The following is a 21,242-nucleotide window of genomic DNA, read 5'->3' as shown; positions in this document are numbered from 1 at the left end:
AAAAATGACAACAAATAAGAACAAAATATTTCATCAAGTTATATTTATTAAAAAGGAAACATGTTATCTAAACATGTCATTGCTTTACAACTGTGGTAATAACATAAAACTAAACTAGCTCATATACAATCTCAATTGTATCACGGTTTGTCTATACATACATAATTGTAGTAAAAGTTTAAAAGAAATGACAGTGTTAGCACTTACATCTACCATTCAGCAAAACTCAGTAACAAAATATAAGAATAAACAAAACATTTAGGAACAAATTGTTTTGTGATCGTATTACAATACCATATTACCTGTCAGTCTTTACAATATATTATTTCATAGATGAATCTCAAACAATTGATAATTTTACCCCTGTAAATTTAAAAAAATCTAAGTACCAGCCAATTTTTATTGTATTTGGTTGAATTTTTAAGAGCTGAAATGGAAAATGTCCATCGAAGGAGGTGCCGGAATTTCACCAGGATCTTCATCCTCCAATCTGAAACAAAGCAAATAGCTGAACTCAAATAACTGTAATAAAGATCTGTACTTAATACCTGTAATATGAAAAGTTAATGCATGTAACGGTACCAATGGTTGTAGCTGATACTCAATGGCAACACAATAAATAACTGCAGTTTTTAAACAGCAAACATGGTTTACCAATTTTTACATGGTTTGGAGATGAAGATTTTTTTTCTAGAAAGTAGGCATTGAAACATTTTTTAGAAAAAAATTGTTCACAATCAGACAACTTAAATAAAAAAGGGATCTTGGTACCCCTAAAGAGGTTTTGGACATAGTCAATACACTCTTGATGATCTATTTCATGCTTACATATTTGCACAGTTTTGTTTTGTGAAACTAGTACAATTTCAAAAAACAGGAGTCTGATAGTAAAATGTGCAATTGGAGGTCACTAATTTTGTTTTCTTAAAAATCAGTAATTTTTAAAATTTTTTCACACTTATATATAAATAAAACAAACCATTTTAAGATAAGATATATATTACATATTACTGAACTAGCCTTTAAAAATCCAATAAAATCAAATAATCCCTTATCACCTACATTCACACGCCTGCACTGACATCAATCTTTGAAATTGAATTCAGGATACTGGTTTTTACCCACTCATCCATAAATATTTCACTCTTTAAGGACTAATGACATTTTGGACACTACTTTACATGACGTGTAAGAGAAGATTATTAGAACTAAACAATATCCCAAACAACAAAAGAACATTGATCTTATTTTTAAATGAAACAACAAAAATATTTTTAATGGTTAAAGTCATAACAATAACTATGGGGACCATCTACATAAATCTTGGTAATAATAACTAAATGCACTTCTAAATGCAAAACTGCAGATGTCATAGTTTAGATACAGTTTGCTACTGCTCCCTTCCACAAGTACATACTACAACTGCTCAAAAATTATCAACAAGATGGATATGAATCTAGAATCTTGCATGAGCCAACCTTGAACCTTCAGGCATGTGTGAATTTCTTCTCAGCTAAGGATAGCTTCAGTCACTGCACTGGCTGGTAGCATTTGAGTGAGGTTTAGTGATCTCGTCAGTTCTTCTTTTGGAAGGATAATAACAGAAAGATTAACACGTTCAATGCGGGCCCCGCGGGTAAGCGGTGGCGTTGCCATAGTCTCGACTATTGCTCAGTGTGAGCCCAGCTCTCAGCCGGGACGGTTCGTATTCGTTGAGCGTGGCGTGTGGTTCCGAGTTGACCTTGACTTGTACTTTGTTTCTGTTTCCCGCGTTTTTAGCATGTGCAAGTTGATGCATTCTTAGTGAGTTGTTTATTTATGTGTAGTGAAATTGTACTATTGTATTATACAAGTTTTATATTGCATTTCACCATGTCTGCCAACCGTGCTACAGAAAATAGTTGCTACTGACATGAAGCATCAGATGTGGATAGTGAATCCAGTGGAAACACTGCTGTTGACAGTTCGGATAGTGATAGTGAATATATTGTAATAAACCCTTCATGGGCTAATAATACAAATGGACTAAGACAGATCCCTTTCAACCGGAAACAATAGATTGCTAGTAGATGTACCAGGTAATGGTATCACCGATTGACTGGTTTTTTATGTTGATGGACGATCCATTCCTTGAAAAAGTGTGCATTGAAACAAACAAATATGCTCTAGAACTATTTTGTGGACCAACAACAACTACACAATCTCATGTCACAAGATGGAAGGACATTGAAGTGGCAGAATTAAAAACCTTTCTAGGCCTACTTTTGCATACTGGCTCAATTCGTCTCAACCGACTCCCCAGGACTACTGAAAACAAATAGATTGTACAATTTGCCACTTTTTAGAGAGTATATGAGCCGAGATTGGGTTCCTCCTCATACTCAGATGCTTTACATTTTTCATCAGAAAATGGAAACGAAACTGATCGTTTTAGCAAAGGTGAAACTAATTGTTGACCACTTCAACAACAAGATGGATGAGGTGTACTATCCATGTAAAGAGTTGTCACTGGACGAAGCCATGGTTGTTGTGGCAAGGAACATTGGTGTTTCGCCAATATATAAAAGGCAAACGCCATAAGTATGGAGTGAAGTTATACTCTCTTACTGAGCCTTTTGGACTGACATTGAGATTTTTAATCTACTATGGTAAAGACGGAGATTTGTCTGGTAAAGGTCACTCATCTAAGGTAGTGTTGAAACTCATGGAAGGTAAACTTGGAAATGGCCACTCCATTTTTATAGACAACTTCTATAATAGTTTTGAATTGGCAGCTAAGCTTCTCTCTGAAAAAACCTACTGCACTGGAACTTTGAGAGCAGATAGGAAACACAATCCGGCAGCAGTGAAAAGCGCCCAGCTAAAGAAAGGGGAAACACAAGCTCAGTATGCAGAAGGTATTATGGTCGGGAAATGGCGTGACAAACGTACTGTAATGTACGTATCAAACGAGTACGAAAATGAAAATGGTCACGGTTGTGAACAAGAGAGGGCAGGAAATCCAAAAGCCCCTGCCAATAGTGCAATACAATGCACACATGAAAGGCATCGACCGAGCGGACCAGATGCTCTCTTATTATCCTTGCGAGCGTAAAACCTTGCGATGGTATAAAAAGATATTTATTCATGTGATGCAAATGATCGTAATAAAATGCCATGCAGCTTCACAATATGCATGCAATTGACAAAAAAACTCTCTTTGTACGACTTTAGAAGCAGTTTGATAGAGAGTCTTTTACCCCCAAAGCAGCAAGCTCCTCTCATTACACCGCCAAGAAACCCAACCCACAAACTTGTACAAAATGAAGAACGGGATAAAAAGGGTGACAGAAAACGTTAAAGATTGTAGGGTATGCTACAAGAATGAAAAGAAAAGGAAGATGACAACATTATACATGTTCTGTTTGTCCCAGGTAAACCAGGACTTTGTGCTGTCAATTGTTTTGACATATATCACAGAGGCCAGCAGTAAAGCCATGCCCTCAAGACCTTGTAAATATTGTATATAATTTTATTTGTTTTTTGTTTTGCACTGTATAATGAAATAGTTTTAAAATTGGATTGTTTTTACGGTAGCCACTCGCGTTATTAGACTTTTTAGCCGCGCTCTGTGCGACAAAACTCTTTCCGTGTGCTGACCCCGCGGATCCGCCGTGACGTCATGTAATCCGCCATTTTAGATCACGGACATTATTATCTGCCCATAAATCTGCCTCTGATAGCAAATGGTAAGTGTATTAATAAATATTAGACTTTAGGTTCTGGTTGCAATTTACATGTATTTGCCGTCAGCAGTCAACGTGTTAAAGATAAGTTATTATACATTTTGCCAAAAACAGGGCAACTTCCAAGTGGAAACCATTCTGAAGATTCAACAGCGTTTAGTGACAATGCTAAGGGTTTCAAGATTAGCAAGTTGGATTCAAGATGGCCACACAATATTGGAGAGCGACCCACACTCCAGCCGGCCATCGACGTGCCGAAATAATAAGATCATTACAAAAGTGAATGCTGTGGTGACTCACCAGATCCCACAGCACTATCAGAGAAAATTTTGTACAGGTGGGCACCAGCACTTTATCATTATATTCCATTTTGATCAGACTTAGCAATCAAGAGAGTGGTGGTGAAATTTGTCCTGAAGCTGCTGATGGTAAAGCAACTCATGTGAAGTCTCATAGGACATGTTGGATTCCATGAAAAGTGACCCCTACTTCATGGTGGTGACAAGTCTTGGACATATAGGTATGACCTGGAAACCAAATCCCATTTGTCCCAATAGAAGCATTATTCACACCACATCATCAAGACTAAAGCCCTGCCAAGTGGGCAACAACGTCAAAGTGAGACTGACAGCTTTCTTGATTTAAGAGGCGTAGTACACCACAGGTTCAAACAATTGCAAAAGAGTACTATAGGAATGTCCCCTATGATGATATGCATCGCAAGAGATTGGAATTGTGGTCAATAGGAAATGAAAATAAAATGAGACAAACCAGGCACTTCCCTCACCACAATGTTAATAAGTATATACCTTGCACTTGATTTAGACTTTTTTTGTGAAAACCAGATTCCGCGATTAACAAAATTTGATTCAAAGAATAAAAAAAACTCAGAAACAATAAGTTTCTACTATTAAAAATGTTATATTTATTGTGAGATAAACTAATTACTAGGCAGAATACACATTCAATGGAAAGTTTGCAGGTCACTGGTATATTGTCTCCCTGCACGAATAGAATCGTACACAAAATCAAACAATCCTTTAGAAGTTGACTGTGCCTCTCTCCACGATTACACATAACATGACTTACACCAGTAAGGTAGCATATACTAGTTACAAGATGATTCAATATTCTACTCAAAACAAACTGAACAACAGTTTAAGACACAAAATATGCTGTGTCTGTTTCCTATAAATTTCACATATCTCCGAAATTAAGTTTTAAGCATAATGCTGTCAGTCAACAGAATCGCAGATAAATTAATTGAAAATACGTCCAAACCTTATAATATTTAATGTAATTCACATTATTGTATTTTAAACTAAGTAATAATTGTTTTAAATATTTATTTAATTCTGCAGGTATTATAAATGTAGAAAGTAAAGTGGGCAGTCTAGCAACACCTTGACCTCATAAGGGCAGCTAAATTATCAAATTTTTGTCACTAGAATGAGTTTTCAGAAAAACGCTTTCAAGGACATAAGTATACAACTGGCAAAAACAATTTTGCAATGAAAAACAAGAGCCATTCATAGCAACCTAGGAGCAGAGATCCGCTTTTTCGCAATTTTTTTTTTGAATTGCAGAGATTTACTTATTTATTTTCTCCATGAACAATGTATAGTTAATGCTGCGTACTACTGCTAACTGCTTGATGCTGAAAAACTGGCCTACTAGCAAAAAAGGCGGAATATGCCTGAACATCCTACTGTCACAATCTATCAACCTGTGTGAATTCCGCATGTTTGGCCTATTTGAAGAGAATTGGGAAGCCACCAATTTGATGATGATGGAGTAGAAATGTTTATGTACAATCGGTTACAGATGTGACCTGCTTCAATCTCTGATGACTGCAATAACAAACTTACGGATCAATGGGGAAAATCTGCAAATAAAAGATGAGAGAATGTAAAACAAAGAATGAGTTCAAAATTGAATTCTCCAATAAATATTCTAAATGAAAAGTCTGGTTAATTTTTTATTCACCCTCGTGTAATTTCATCTGGCTAATATCACTTGGTGATACAATTGAAAATTATTTAAAGTCAGTATGTTGAAAAAATTACTGCCTACTTTTAATTGGCTTCTTATAAATAGGAATTTATGCAATAGCATGATGTCTATTCACAGATGACACCTGATAGACAGTAACAAATGACTGAGTGCTAAAACATAATTTATTTATACTTTGTGTATGACTGCTCATAAATAGACAACAAAATAAAATATGGTTTGTTAAATATTTGACAAGAAGTTTGTATTTTCTATGCCTATGTTCAACTCAAGCATATATTCTGTGTCGATGTGTGTGTCAATAACTCAGTGATAAATAAATTTACTAATTCTATTCCTTCGTCACCCTTCAATGACCTGGATACAAGATCCTTGTCATAGACAGGTTAGTGTGGCCATCAAGTGACAATACATTCATCCTAGCCTCAAACCATCCTCTAATCCACTTTTAAGTAGATAGGTTACAGGTTACATTAACCACACCCCTCCAGTCAGAGTTAATGGTTTTTATGAAAACATCATTATGATCAAGATTGTTTAGTTATTAAATAATCAATCGTTTTGTCATGATTTGGAGCAAAACATAACTAACTGTGTAACTCATGATGTAATAAGTAGAGTCTTCTCTTATTAAAAACAATTTTAAACAAAAGCTACATTGCTACTAAATCTTTCACTCACACACCACATTTGGAGACCAGAGTCCTTCATATTATTCTTTCCTGTTCCTTTCTCTTTTTCATTTATGTTACTGGCAATAAAACGATTAACACAAACGGAAAATACCACCAACAGAAATGGAAGAAATGAAAGAAACAAATTAGTGGAGTTACAACACAAAAGAGACACATGACATGACATACAGCCGCCATATTCACTTGGTACTGCGACGAGAGGGTTCGGATGCTGTGGGTGGTGGGGGAGGTCCTCTCTTCTCCAGATCCTCCAGATAACCCATCACCAGCTCTTGCCTCTCCTCTGGGATGTGGTCCAACTCCAGATATCGTTTATCCTTCTTCAGAATCTCCTCAATCTCCTTCATTGCACCTTCATTCTCCTTCACCATGGTCAACGTTTTGTGTGTGATCAATTTGGTTTCCTGCAGCAAACCGTTCACAGTTAATGGATCAAGAATCTTAATTGTAATGGGACAAGTTGCATTACAACATAAAAAATCAATATAATTAGCTAATAAGTTAAGTTAAGTTAAAAGTCTACAATTAATTCAAACGAAAACTATAAAAATCCCAAATATTGTAGAGACATACAGATTTTAAAACACTCTAAGTATTGGTCTTACTTTTTTAAGGTCAAAGATCAATATTCTGTGGTACATGCACCTGACTGCACAGTTCTTTTCTACAGGACAAACATTTCTCTTGCTGATCCTACACTACCCCACAAGGAAACTCCATAAGTTAAATGACTTATGAATATTAGCACAGTAGATTTACAATACACAGGCATAACACATATTTGTTTAGATCTTATCAGACTTTGTTTTAGTTTATATTCTGGTTTTACGAAAAAAAAATTAACAATTGTTAGCACTCTGGTGCTCACATTGAGTGCAAGCGCACTCCAGGTGTTTTGTTGATAAAACGCAATTGGCATTGCAAATGGCCTTGAGTGCTCATCTAACTTCCCCTTCCCCCACCATCACCGGCACCTATCAATATAGTGACAATTGCTGTATCGCACTAGTCTTTTTTCTATCGATTTATTTCTCGAGCGCTGCAGTACTATATTTGAGAGTTCCACTGCACTAAACGCAAGCATCAGTGTTTCAGTTTTTTGGACTGAGTGACATGTGTTGTGATTTTTGTCAAATTATTTTAACTTTATTTTCTTATTAAAAATTGTTGTGCTAGAAAATAACTAGAGAGAAACATGTTTTGTACGTTTGAAATTGTAGATAAATTGTTGCTAATGTTTCAATTTTTATACAAATGATGAGTGTACACCTAATATACAAATTATCATACTCTGACTAGGTTTTGTATTGAATTGTAAATAAATTGTTGCCAATAATTTATTTTTTGTATAAATTACGTGTTTGTCTATGTTAATATCTAACATCCTAATTTGTATTATACTAATTATTACTATTATATTATAGACTGTTTTGTTTTAGTTTGAACATGTAAATCAATTGAGGCTTTAGTAAATAACATGTGTACAAGCACATATTACAACCTTGTTATGTTGTAACAACTAAACAAAATGGTGCAATGTACAAGCACTCATGTTACAGTACTCCATGCGAACTCCATAGTGTCAATATATAGTCTAACACCAATAACATTTCTTGAATCTTAAACATAATAAATATGTTTTCTATTTCAAAAAATTTTGTCTTTTCAATAAATTTATTACTTCTTGTTCCAAGACATAATGCTTTCACCACAGAATACTATTTTATTTATAACTCTTAAGAGGTGAATGTTAACAGATTTTACCTGCAACAGTTCTCTGATATCTGCCTTCGCAGCCACCATTTTATCCTTAATATAGTCTTTGAATTCTCGTTCACATTTCTGAAACATATAACATATTCGATATATTAAAAGAACAAAAAATACTTTCCAGAAGACTAATAATATAGTCCCAATGACCGTCTTTATACATATGGTGATGGCGAGAAGGAGACTTGGTTGGAAAGTGCTCAGGATTTATGAATAGTCGTTAGGAGTTCAACTGAAAAGAACTAATACACACTTTTATAGATGTTTATATCATTGCTAAAACGTCGTTTGTTCTCACATCAAACAGTATATATACCTGAGTTTGAAAGTTAACTAAAAGCTAACTGGTTAGTAGAGATACAATAACGGGAGTTTTATTTAAAATCTAGTTTGTCTATTTCCTTGATTAGACATATAAAGCAAATAAATTATGAACAATAACTTTCAGTTTTGATGTTGATAACAATGAAAAAGGGTGCAAGTTTTTGACGCTTTTCAACTAAACAGCAACTTTTGAAAATTCATTTACTTGGGAAACTTGTGATCTGACTAAGTTCAAATTTTTATAAATATATTTAGGTACAAGTTTTTGAGAATGTAATTTTATATTATATGAAAAAATTTGTTTTTTGAGTATGTAATTTTATATTATATGAAAAAATTTGTTATTAACTCTACAGCTAGCATGAAAAGAATGTCTGTTAGATTTGGCGTTAAATATTTGTCATCATGTAGAGTTATTTAAATTTTAGGCATTTAAGGTCATATAATTGATTTTTATTTTATATATTCTGGCAGAGCATTTTAACTATAGTACTGACTTATTGTTCTTACTTTGATTATTGTCTTCCTTGTTTGCCATAAAAACATTGTTCTCTATGGACAGCTGATGTGAACGTAAAACACGTCAGCCATGTTGTTGTGAAATTATAACACGTGCCAGGTTTTGTGTTTGGAGTTACAAAACCAATAGTATTTGTGGAAAAACGTATTTATAGTGTTTTAGTGTTATTTCTTTGGTTTAGCTTTCTTAGGTTATAGTTTTAGTTTTCACTATGGATGAAAACTTTTAGAGACTGATAAAGTGATCTTGAGGGAGCTTGTTTTGGATCGTCGTATTTCTAGTGATGGCGAAGTTTATTCTGACATTGAAGTAAACTCTAATAATAATGTTATTGTTGATGAGCAGTTGTTCCACCTGGTGATGTCCTTGGCTGTGCTCATGAACTTGTGAAACTGCCCAACACAAACTGTCTCTTGTGTGCCATATGTGAGTGTATATAAACATGGAAAACAAAACCAATTTCTTTTGCCCTGGATGTAATTGTGGAGTTTTTTCAACTGAAGTACTACCATTTACTCGAACGCTAGGCCAGACAACTCGACAGGGAGGTTGCAAATGCACGGTAGAATTCAGTGACACTAAGTGACAGATGAAACTTTGTTTATATTGTACATATGCAAATATAAGGTAGGATTCAAATTTAATATTTAATTCTATTTTTGTTTTAACTGCAATATTTACAGAAGTATAAATGTGGTAATAAGATTATGTTTACTCTTGAAAGTTATTATTTTTTTAGAGATCAATCTATAAAGTAAGTAGCTGTGCACGCTTTTGAGGTAACAAACAAACAAGTTTTGAGGTAAAAGTTAGGATAGGTAATATATTTTTGGAAACAGCACATAATTTAAATGTAGAATATATAATAAATTTAGAATTTTGATGTAAAACTTACTGCTAAGCAGTTACACCACAGAATATTTACAAAAATAATTTCCCAAAAAGATTTTTTTTTTATTTTGTTAAAATAAAACAAACTGCTCTCTACTGGTTGAGAAAAATTGCAGTGCAATGCAATTAAAAATTGCTAAATATGTGTACTTTTAAGTGTCTTTATATGGTTTTTTAAAAATCTGTGAACCCTAAAAGGATGTTTCTAAGGTAAACCTGATGATCTTAGAAGGATGTTTCTAGGGTAGACCTGATGATTTTCCTATCTATTAGTAATAATGAATAATACATTGATACAGCCTATTAAAATTAATATAATTGTGACTTAATAGAGGAACTATCATTCGACAAAACTTACCTTTTCACTAGAGGAGAACTTGCTATAACGCGGGTCATCTTTAATGAGTTTACGAACTTCTTTCCATGAACTAGAAAGGGTGACATCCTGGGTTTCATTTAACAGCTCTCTAAAAATATAAATGTAAAAATATAAATAATTTAAAGTTTGCTGTACATATTAGAACTTATAATTAACAGGTTAGTTGTCTTTTATGATATCTTTATTTATAAAATTAACTATATATATATATAGTTATTATATATATATATATATATATATATATATATATATATATATATATAATATTAGAGAGTGTTCAGGAAATAGAATGCAAGCCCAATCAGAAGCCTAGCCAAAAAAAATTTTTAAATGCCTTTTCTGTTAACCCTTTGCATGCCAGCCCATTTTCCAAAAGTACTACCCAGAAACGCCAAGGGCATTTTCAGCAGTTTTGCAAGCTTTCACTAAATGTATTATAACTTTTTTATTTTTTAACAGATATTGATGATTTTTTTACCATTATTTTGCTTATGAAATGCCCTTGTTCTGTTGGTAAATTTTAGTTGCATAAATGTAATTTAAACTTATAAAAAAGTTAAAAATTAAGAAAAAAAAGTTTAAAATTTCCAAAAAACATTTTTTAGCACAAATAAGTGGTTTAAAAAAAAATGTATGGTGATTTCCTGTTATATCCTAGTAAACTATATCTAACCCTTAACCTAATTACAAAATTTCAAAAGCCTACCTTATATAGAAGTCCAGTTATGATTTTTTTCACTAAATGTGACACGGGCACAGTTTTTGTAATTTGCATGGACGTTGTATGTAATGTTACACTATATTCACAAATCAATATTTGACACTATACAAATCGGTACTTTGGGATTATATTAACCACACCAGTATGAAGAACACAAAAATATAAATTTATAGATATATATTATAAACAAACATTGTAGAACAAAAAAACAACTTTTTAATTACAAAAATTATCAATTGAGGTCAGATTCGATTAAACTTTTTTCAATGAACTTAGAACATTATAAAATGATGTATTTGAGTAACAGAACTAACATTCCATCAATCAACAAGCATTTCCAGGTATTGTGATTGGTATTGTGGTCGCTGTTATATTATCTTTCTCGAGAATCCCGATTACGGCAGGCCGCGCGGCATCACATGATTATATAAGTTTTTTGCACGGTACATAATTGCCTTTCCATTACAATTCAATTTATATTTCTGATCAGCCCCTCTAGAATTATATTTACTGATAGATACTATCTCGAGGGATGTTTTTCTTTCGTTGACATCAGCGCGAGCTTCGGAAGCACCTTCGGCCGGAGGCACTCGCATTTTGGGTGGCGGAGTTTGATCAAGAATAATAACAAGTTTTGTGTGTTTTTTTTTCAATAAAGAGTTTAGTTTTTGTTTGGTAATGTTTGTTTTTGTTGAATTTTTGTGTTTGGAGAAATGTAGGGGTAAAATACGAAAGTACAACAAAGCGAACGGGCGGCGAGACTCTGCAATCACGTTATCTACTACACCGCTCGACTTTGACCTCTGTCTGAGGATGGGGAGGGGTTTGCGATAAGACAATTCCTGTTTTATACTGACGAAATATTGTTCTACGCTAATCTAGTAATCAGTAGAAGCTAAATGTCAACTGTCTGAGGATGGGGAGGGGTTTGCGATAAGACAATTCCTGTTTTATATCGACGAAATATTGTTCTACGCTAATCTATTAATCAGTTGAAGCTAAATGTCAAATAACGATTCATGTCTGGGTGTGGTCTGTATAATCCCAAAGTACCAATGAATCTAATAAAAGGGGCATAGTAAAAATGCCCTAACAACAAAAGTAATGAGAGAATTACAAACGTAAACAACGCATAGCAACACGAACGTAACCTCAATCTCGACCAAACAATTCAACAGCTGCGAAGCTCAAATACGACCAAACAAACAGTCCATAAAGGAATTAACTACTTTGTGGTTGCAAAGCAACTAATCGACTATCGATTAGTCAAAATTTCGCGGCAATAAGATGAACTATAAGAAAATTACAGGCGAAAAACGTGACGTATCTATATTACGGCCGTTGGCGATTTTCAGTTGAGTAGCCGACGGCCGTAATACCGGTACGTTGGCATGCAAAGGGTTAATCTTCATTTAACTAACTCTTCATCAAAGAGTTGTGTCAGGTCTAGGTTGTATCAATTTTTAAAAGCCATTTATACTGGTAGCTAAATTGATTTTAGCCCCTTAAGAATAGTGTTAGTCTGAGTTGCTTTTATGTTCTATTTTCTCATCACGGACTTATATGGGAGGTGACTCAATTTTAAAATATACTTGACTCGCATCCAACCGCCTTTAGATTTTTAAATTTGGTTATTAAGAAATAAAACTTCAAATTCCTTTTTACTTTGTAGTTCAAATGTAAAAAAATACACTTTACACGACAAAAATTAAAAAGTATTTGAATGCATGTCATCTCCCATAATTCTACTACCAAAAATAAGGGCTCAAAATTATTTAGGTTTAAATTCTAATAAATTCATTTTTTGTGGGGGTAAAACTCCAAATCATTACACTAGAGATGGTGTGTCTTAATAATATAAGAACTAAGAACCAACAAATAATATTGGTACTTTATACGGGTGAGAAAATATATTGAGATTCGGGCTTCAAATTATGTACGACAAATGATTCTAAAAAAAACTCATCAAATTTGAACGAGCATTCACTTTGGAATAATGTAGTTGAAACAGCAAAAAAAAAAAACTATAGTTAATTCACTTCATGTTGAGAGCTGTTTAGAGTAAGCGGCACGAATAGAAGCACCTGATCCAGCTGGATCAGTATAGAAGAGGAGAGGAGTGGAGGAATGTAAATATAGCAAAATAAATTGGATTTAATTCACAGTTCTTATTGGGTGGCATGCGACTTCAATGTTTCTAATGCGCATTGTGAAAGCTCATTCCTGTAATGATGAAAATACTTAATTTATCCGGATCAGTTTACGGAGTGGAGGGAAAGCAATATTTAGAAGAATAAACCATTTTTGTGAATTTGTTTATCCATTAACTCATGTTAGACATTCAGAATAATATGTAGAATATAAAAATATATTAACAAATTGAAATTTAACAGGCCTACGAGACATTAATAAATTTTTAATTTGAAATATGTAAATGGTTGGCTTTAAACCAATAATAATAATAACAATAGCATGACCGAAGAAGTTGTATCAGAAGTATAATGATAGTGTATGTGATCCCATGGATTTGACCGAGCATAAAAAAAAGAGAATGCTAAAATACTCAAAGATACTCAGGAGGATGGCAACATTTCTGTCTCTTTGTCTGTCCGCAGAATATCTCGAGAACAAATTAAGATATACATTAAATTTTACTCAAAATTTCAATAGTCTTAATTTCTACATAAGCAAAGTTGAATTCTATGATGGTGCTCGTCTTACCATGGGATGTCTCTCATTCATATTAAGTAAAGCCTGTTGCGAGCGACACATGGGCTGGTGTACTTTGTTGATAGTTAGACATCACCATTAAAATAATCTTTAAAATACTACTTTATTATAATGTTAATATTACCTAAACTTCTCTTTTTTCTTCTTTGACAACTGTTCAATGTGTTCAGTGAAGAGTTTCTCTTTCTCTTCTCGCTCCAAGAGTTCAGCAAGTTCCCAACGGTGGTCCTTACGCAGTTGACGCTTGGCCTCACGCCACACCAATTCTGAGTTTCGCACCTAGAGTAAACATTTCAGGGAAAAATAATTTTTTTTAATACAAATCACTTGAACAAGTCAAATATAAGTTGTCTAATACTGCTACTTCCTCAGATCCACACAAAACTTTTTCATTACGTTGTTCCCATACACTTCACACGGTTCCTGATGAAAATCTATTGGTTTTAAGTTTTTGGCAACAAAAAACCAATTACAAACTGCACTTTACAACTGGCAGGATTTTAGATTACAGCACACATTTCAAATTTGAATATATAAAAACACGTAGTGTTGAAATGTTCCCGTTATCACAGCTGGACGCTGACTGAGGTGCCAAGCATGAGCAGACCAATGTATATGTGACTGGCATACATGGTAGCATCATGTGGAAACATTCCTTACTTTCTGAATAGCCCTCGTATTTCCAATTGTACAATAATTTATCTACTCAATGGTATGTATCTTACAAAAGTGTCTGTAATCACTAACATGATCACTCTAGAATAATGTACTTCCTCAAATTGGAAGAAAAATAAACTGATTACAATATGAGATTTTTTAAATGAATCTTTAATGTTTAACACAGGAATTTTTTGTGAGTCTGCCTGCTGCCAGCTGCGGAAATTAATCAGCTTACCATTACTGACATGGTGAATCAGCTTTTTAATCACTGTCATTTGCCTTTGTTCAAGGTTACTTTTTAAAATAATTTTCAAATATAAATCTGAGCCGTTTATCGTGAAAATCATATTTTGTAATGATGAAACGATCGTCTGATATAAACAACCAAAGGATGGAAGTATTTGACCACTATCTAGTGAATGCTTCAATAACTATTTTGTGATTTCGCGTAGACAGCATTTTTATGTGTTAGTTCGTTGGCAGTCGGAATCAATTTTACTGAATATTTTGAGGAAGCGAATGCAGAATCAACAAAGATTATATATTAACATACTGAACAAAATTTAATTCAAATAATACTTCAAATAAAAATGTTTGTGTGATATAGCATAGTGAGGTAAAATATATAAAAGATTACATAAAAAATTATTCCAAGTTAACAAAAACAGAATACACAAAATTCCAATTTCAAGCTATTTTTTAAACTTAATATTGTTATATTGTTATTGTTATAGTTCACCAACAAAACATTTCTGATGTTCTATACACACCAAATCAGCAAGGAGAGCTTTAAAGTGCTGCACTGCTTCATCATGCTTGTGCTGCTCACGCTCATTATCTCTGTCACGCAGGTGTACCGCTAATGTGCGTTGTACCTCCTTCTCTCTTTCTCGTAGACTCGCCTCCACTCGTGCTGCCTTCTCTTTCTCTTTTTCTTTCTCTTGCTCTGCGTCAGTCTCTGCATCTTGCTGTAACAACATCTTCAAATGATCAATTTAATAACATATGAAACAAGTGCCACATTTTATCGGACATAAAATATTACTTATTTCACTGGCATTTGTTCATAAACTGTGAATTAAATACTGAGAGACTATACATTTAATCTAACATAACAAATAAATACAGCTAATGTGTTTTTACTTATTTTTGTACTTGCCTCACTTTCATTTTCCACCTTAGTTTCTTTCTCTTTGTCTCCCCTATCACTCTTCTCCCCCTTGTCCCTCCTGTCCTTGTCCCGCCGTTCTCTGTCTCTCTCCTTCTCCCTCTTGCGCTCGTCCTTCAATATCTTGAGGTATTCACGGAACCAGTCCTCTCTGACCGCACTAGAGTCCACGTTCTTATACCTGGGGTCCGAATCCACCCGTTTCTTTGCATCGCTCCACCTCGAGTGCCGGTCGATTTCACTGTGTTCCCTCAATAAGCTAAAGAAATCTCGTTTAACCTGTGAAAATACCGAACAACAGATACAGTTAGTAAATGTGATACTATTATTATGTCAAGATATAATATCAGATATAAATCTGAAAACTATGTGTAACTACTAATGAGAATCTCATTCAACATCTTCATGCCTGACTGAAACAAAACAAATTCTTATTAGTAAATAAGATTTATATTGACACTTCGCATAGCCTGAAAAAAATTACATTTTTAGCTCTGATCAATTAAACTGTACTGTAAAAATAATGTTAAAATGTAATCATCAAAAATTAATTTGTAAGTAATTGAAAATGATTAATATTTTGTAAACACTCAACAATAAAACATGTAACACACTACTTTATTTCAAATTGCTTTCCAACAAAAAAATATAAAATATTTTCTTCGGATATTCTGAAAACAAATCTTGTACTATATCATAAAGTTTAAGAAACTGAGACCCATGATGCACTTTTAGTTTGTGCAGACCAATTATGATCAATCAGTATATATTAATACTTTATTAATATAAAGTTAAACATGTTAACTTTAATTTGTACCATAATACCATTGTTATGAAGAATATGTAGACTTTTATTCTTAGATTCCACAAATACACAGTACATGTTCTGATGTACTTGAACAAAATATATGATGTTTTCTTTAAACAGATCTGTTATGGAATTCTCACTATTTCCTCTAAAGTGATCTTCACTAGTAATTCAATGCTCAGAACTTCAATGTAATACTAAAGTTGAATTATCTGTCTTTATACTCCTATTGAATTAACTGTACTGCTGCATTATTCAATTACTACCATATAAGAATAATAATTTGAATTTCTACTAATATTGTCTTAAATATTTCTTATTAAGTTTTATAAGAAAATGGAATGAAAACTTGTTCATCCAATCTATTATTCCAGTTACTGGAAATTGTAGCTTTCATTGCAACATCTATTACCACAAGAGGAAGAACGTTACTAAGAAGCAACGATCAATTCATACTTGTCTAGGAATGTTTTAAACTAAAACTAAATAATAATAAGTTTGTGTAAAATAGTCTTAAAGACTTTGAACCTCTGAAAAAAGTGTCATAAAATAATCTTAAATAATTGTTAAAACTACATTTCAAAACTTTAAACAAACTATTATAGAAATGTGAAGTAAGCTAACACTTGAGACTTTATTAGGTATGACACTGATAATCAAACAAATAACAACACAAGTAATTTTATTTAATCTATAAACTGTAATTTATGTTTATGAACTAATTTTGGAACACATATAATTTTTTAAACCATTGAACTTTCCTTAAAATAATATGGAAAGGCATGTATAGCAGAAATTACTCATTAGAAAACAGAACAGACATAAATTATTATAATTTACATTGTATTACAATGTAGGAATCACCATAAACAAATTTAAATTTATTCTTAAATATCAAATTAATTATTAAAGACATATCTTAAAATGTATAAAGTAAAACCAGATTCTTTGCTCGATGGTCATAGTTTAAAAATGTAAAGTTTCTCTTTCAATTTTTACTGTCCAGAAGATTAATTTATACAAATTTCATAAAGCCAGACCTTAAATTAAATAATTTTAAAAACTGTGTTAAAGATAGTTTTAAAAAGTTGGGACAAAAGAAGTTGCATTCTGGCATACAAATAAAAGATAAATCAATAAACAAATAAGAATAATAGGGAACTCGTGGCCCATTATCAATTTCTTTCAATTTTAGAATTGAACAGTATTGTTCTGCTCGCTTCAAACATGAAGGACAATTTCAAATTATCTGAAACAAAAAAATTAATTAATAGGGCATCTTCTATCAGCTCTGGTACTCCAACGCAGAAAGAATCTGTATATGTTTTAATTATTTGTAACTACAGTTTCTGTACTCAGCACTCAGCATCAAAATATTTAAAAACACCAACTACCTATTACAGCTAGAACAAAACATGCCAGATTTAATTAACAATGTTGGTTTTATTCAATAGCACACACTGCAGCACCAAGTCCCCCTTAATACATTAATAACCAATAAATATTCAGAAAGTGAGTCCCAGATATGTTCAAATTCTTCATACCGCTGATTCTTCATACACACTAGTATTGAATTGTAAGGATCACTCTTACTAGAGATTCAAGAGCTTTCTGTGCATAAAAAAAGAATGATGTACAGCCTCAGATGAATTATAGATGGACAACTAATAAGACTAATAATTAATTAGATTCGACACTACAAGGAGAACTCATCTAGAGAAGTAGATTGATTCTCAAAAGTAACATATGTAATGTTTCTAAACTGTACAGTCATGACACTAGAATTATGTCAATACACAACATTAATAAAAAGCTGTAATGTAAAGTAATGTATTTATAGGGGAAAAGCTTTGTAAAAATATCTATTCTGTGTCTCTGTCAGTACTTTTCATTGATTAACACATGTTCGTGGAAAACAACTTATCTTTTTACTTTTTAAGCCAGTTACAATTACTTTAACCTAAATATAAAAACACAATTAATTGTTAAAAATTATATAAGAGTATAATTAATATTTTATAGTGAACAGGAACTATAATTTATAATTGTTTGCTTGGCTCTTTCGTTGAACTACACAGAGTCCTGAATGAGGTAAATAGGTCAAACTGTGGGGAAAATTCTACTTATTACTTCTATAACCTCAGAATGTATCAAGTCATAAATTTTGAATCTATAAAAAGCTTTTTGAAAAAACTACAACGTCAGGGTGTCTTTTGAATTAAAAAAAGATAAAAATATATATGTTTTGTCACAAACTATTATGTGTACTGTACCAAACCTCATGGACATCCAACATAATATTTTAAATGTTGAATGTGATTTTACAAATGCAACAACTCATAAACAACTTTAGATCATATTTGAAGACTCATTAAAAACTTTATAAGTTAATAAGACTTAACAAGCCAAAATGTCCTCTCTTACACAAACGTATTGTTCACATTTCAAAGAGATCTGAAAAGTTTATGTTGGGATACCATCAGTCCTCTATTACACTGTATTATTTATTTTTCATGTTACCACATAACACCATGTAACAGTAATTACCATGGTAGATGACATGTCAGTCTGTTAAAAACACCTAATCTAAATTAAAATATATATTGTATAGATAAAACATAAATAATACAATTGAAACATAAAACATTTAACACTAAATGTGAATTGTGTTTACACAAAATTAAAATTCAATCCTAAATAACTTTCAAATGAGAAATGTATGAGAAATTCAGTATGCGCCAATTTGTTAAAATCTGTAATCTAATAGCTATAAATAATTAGTATAAATCCAATAAAATTTATTAGTTAATGTTTATAGAAAAGTTTGATTTTTTTACTTAAATGGTTTTACAGAGAAAGCTTACAAAATAGAAAATTAAAACAGTTCAGTATTTATTTAACAACATTTATATGCAAAATTTTGTCAAAATATTTGTTTACGGCCACTACTCTCTCACACACACAAAATTAAAAATTGTGTGAAAAACAAATTTTACTCGCAATGTCAAAACAAGTAACATTTATTTCCTAACTATAATAGGGAAGAAAGTGACAAATAGAATTAATGTATCTATATATATATATATATTGATTCTTGTTAATTGAAAAAACTGTTATGCATATTATATTTAATTTAGTTTGCTTCAGCCTTTGTATTTTATGAAACCGTAAAGTTAAATCACAATAATTATGAAAGTGAATATATTATTATTAATACAGAGAGTGTTTAAAAAAAGAATATATATATAGTACAAAGTATTACTTTGTCCGAACTATTGATTGTTGCACCTCGGCTTGGCTATTGGAGAAACAAATTCATAGTCTAGTTTATATTAATAGCCACTATATGTCAGTTGTATTCTGTTTTGCTTGGTAAACATCATATATTTAAATGGTTACTCTGCAGCAGAAATCATTTTGTGATCTCGAGTTTGTGAAGTGCAATTCTGTGATTACAGTTTAAAGACGTTCGGGATGGGAGTACCAAATTAATCCTCCAAAAGGATAGAACATTCACAGATGGTATTGACAGTTTGTAGATACAGGTTGTATATGTGAAGAAAAGAGTTATGACTGCCCTCGTTTCCTGATGAAAATGTGTACGAATTCAAACTGCTTTCCACCAGTCCTTCAAAATCTACTTCTCGTGCCAATCAGAAGTTACAACTGCCACAACAAAGTTTGGTGTGTTTTGAGACACCGCGTCGATTGGTTATGATGCAGCTGTTACAAGCTCTGCATCCAGATGACAAATGCAAACATGTGGCATTTTATAATGGGATTCATAATGCTATTGACAATGATAACAATTTCACACAACGTTTCAGTGATGAAACGACTTTCCATGATAGAGGTCAGGTAAACAAACACAATGTTTGAATTTGGGGCCTACAGAACTCATATGCGGCTATTGAACATATACGAAATTCACTCAAAGTCAATGTGTTGTCTGTGATATCCCGATCATCTGTTTATGACCCATTCTTCTTTGATGGAAACACGGTTAACGGTCACATTATCTTTTATGTTACAAAACTGGTTGTTTCCGAGGCTGTACGAAAACAACTTTATTTTTTCAACAAGACGGATCACCCCCTCTCTGGAGTCGCCATATTCGTGAATTGTCTGAATGAACTACCAAACCGTAAAGACAACATTTATGTACCACTACTCCCACATAACCTGGAAGAGTTGAAGAAGTGGATCCGTACTGCCATAACATTAAGGATGAAGGATATGCTTGCCCGAGTATGGGAGTAATTTGAGTATCAATGAGATATTTTTTGTGTCGCTGATGGAGGACATATTTAGCATATGGAATCTATCATATGTGCATGACTTAAAAATTTAATAAATATATTCATTCAAAATATGTATATTCTTTTTGAAACACTCTGCAATGGTAAAAAACATACAAAACAATGATATACTTAGAAAATGCACTAATCCAAATTAAGTCTCTTTTTTAGTTAAATATTTAACATTACAATGTTAGTTGTACTATTAGTAAAAAAACACAAAGTTTGCTTCTGTTAAATATAATAGAAGCGATAATAAGAAATTTAGAAATGGACCAAGACCTACTATTTGTATTAAATTATTTAGATTATTACAAGACGCATCTAAAATATAAGTTCTGTTTTAAAAAAGTCACTAAAAATCCTTTTTAGTTTTATTTTTACAAGAAATATTATATTTTTACAACTGCATTTTCAACATAGTTTCCTCTATTGTTTGGATACTAGTAGACAACAATTATATCTAAATCGTCCACAATAAACATCACACCTGAGACACTCTAGCCACAAAACAATGAAGTTATTGAAATATTGAAGTTT

General features: G+C 32.4%; 1 protein-coding gene across 3 annotated transcripts in view; it reads right to left on the bottom strand.

Annotated features, from left to right (window-relative positions):
• Positions 1-26: 26 nt before the first annotated feature.
• Positions 27-21,242, bottom strand: part of LOC124352756 (transcription elongation regulator 1) — a 72,627-nt gene continuing 51,411 nt past the window's right edge. For 2 of the 3 annotated variants that reach the window (XM_046802413.1, XM_046802414.1), the window contains exons 14-20: positions 15,588-15,875; positions 15,199-15,396; positions 13,893-14,047; positions 10,297-10,405; positions 8,198-8,275; positions 6,617-6,837; positions 27-490 (exon numbers count right to left, since the gene is read on the bottom strand). In XM_046802413.1, the coding sequence (XP_046658369.1) occupies positions 421-490; positions 6,617-6,837; positions 8,198-8,275; positions 10,297-10,405; positions 13,893-14,047; positions 15,199-15,396; positions 15,588-15,875 (1,119 nt within the window). In that variant the 3' untranslated portion in view covers positions 27-420. Of the gene's footprint in view, positions 491-6,601; positions 6,838-8,197; positions 8,276-10,296; positions 10,406-13,892; positions 14,048-15,198; positions 15,397-15,587; positions 15,876-21,242 lie in introns of all 3 variants that reach the window. The other variant, XM_046802415.1, reaches the window with a different exon arrangement.

Source organism: Homalodisca vitripennis, chromosome 1 (assembly GCF_021130785.1).
Source record: "Homalodisca vitripennis isolate AUS2020 chromosome 1, UT_GWSS_2.1, whole genome shotgun sequence".
Lineage (NCBI taxonomy): Eukaryota > Metazoa > Arthropoda > Insecta > Hemiptera > Cicadellidae > Homalodisca > Homalodisca vitripennis.
The sequence above is the reverse complement of the archived record's forward strand: the minus strand, read 5'-3'. Positions and strand labels throughout refer to the sequence as shown.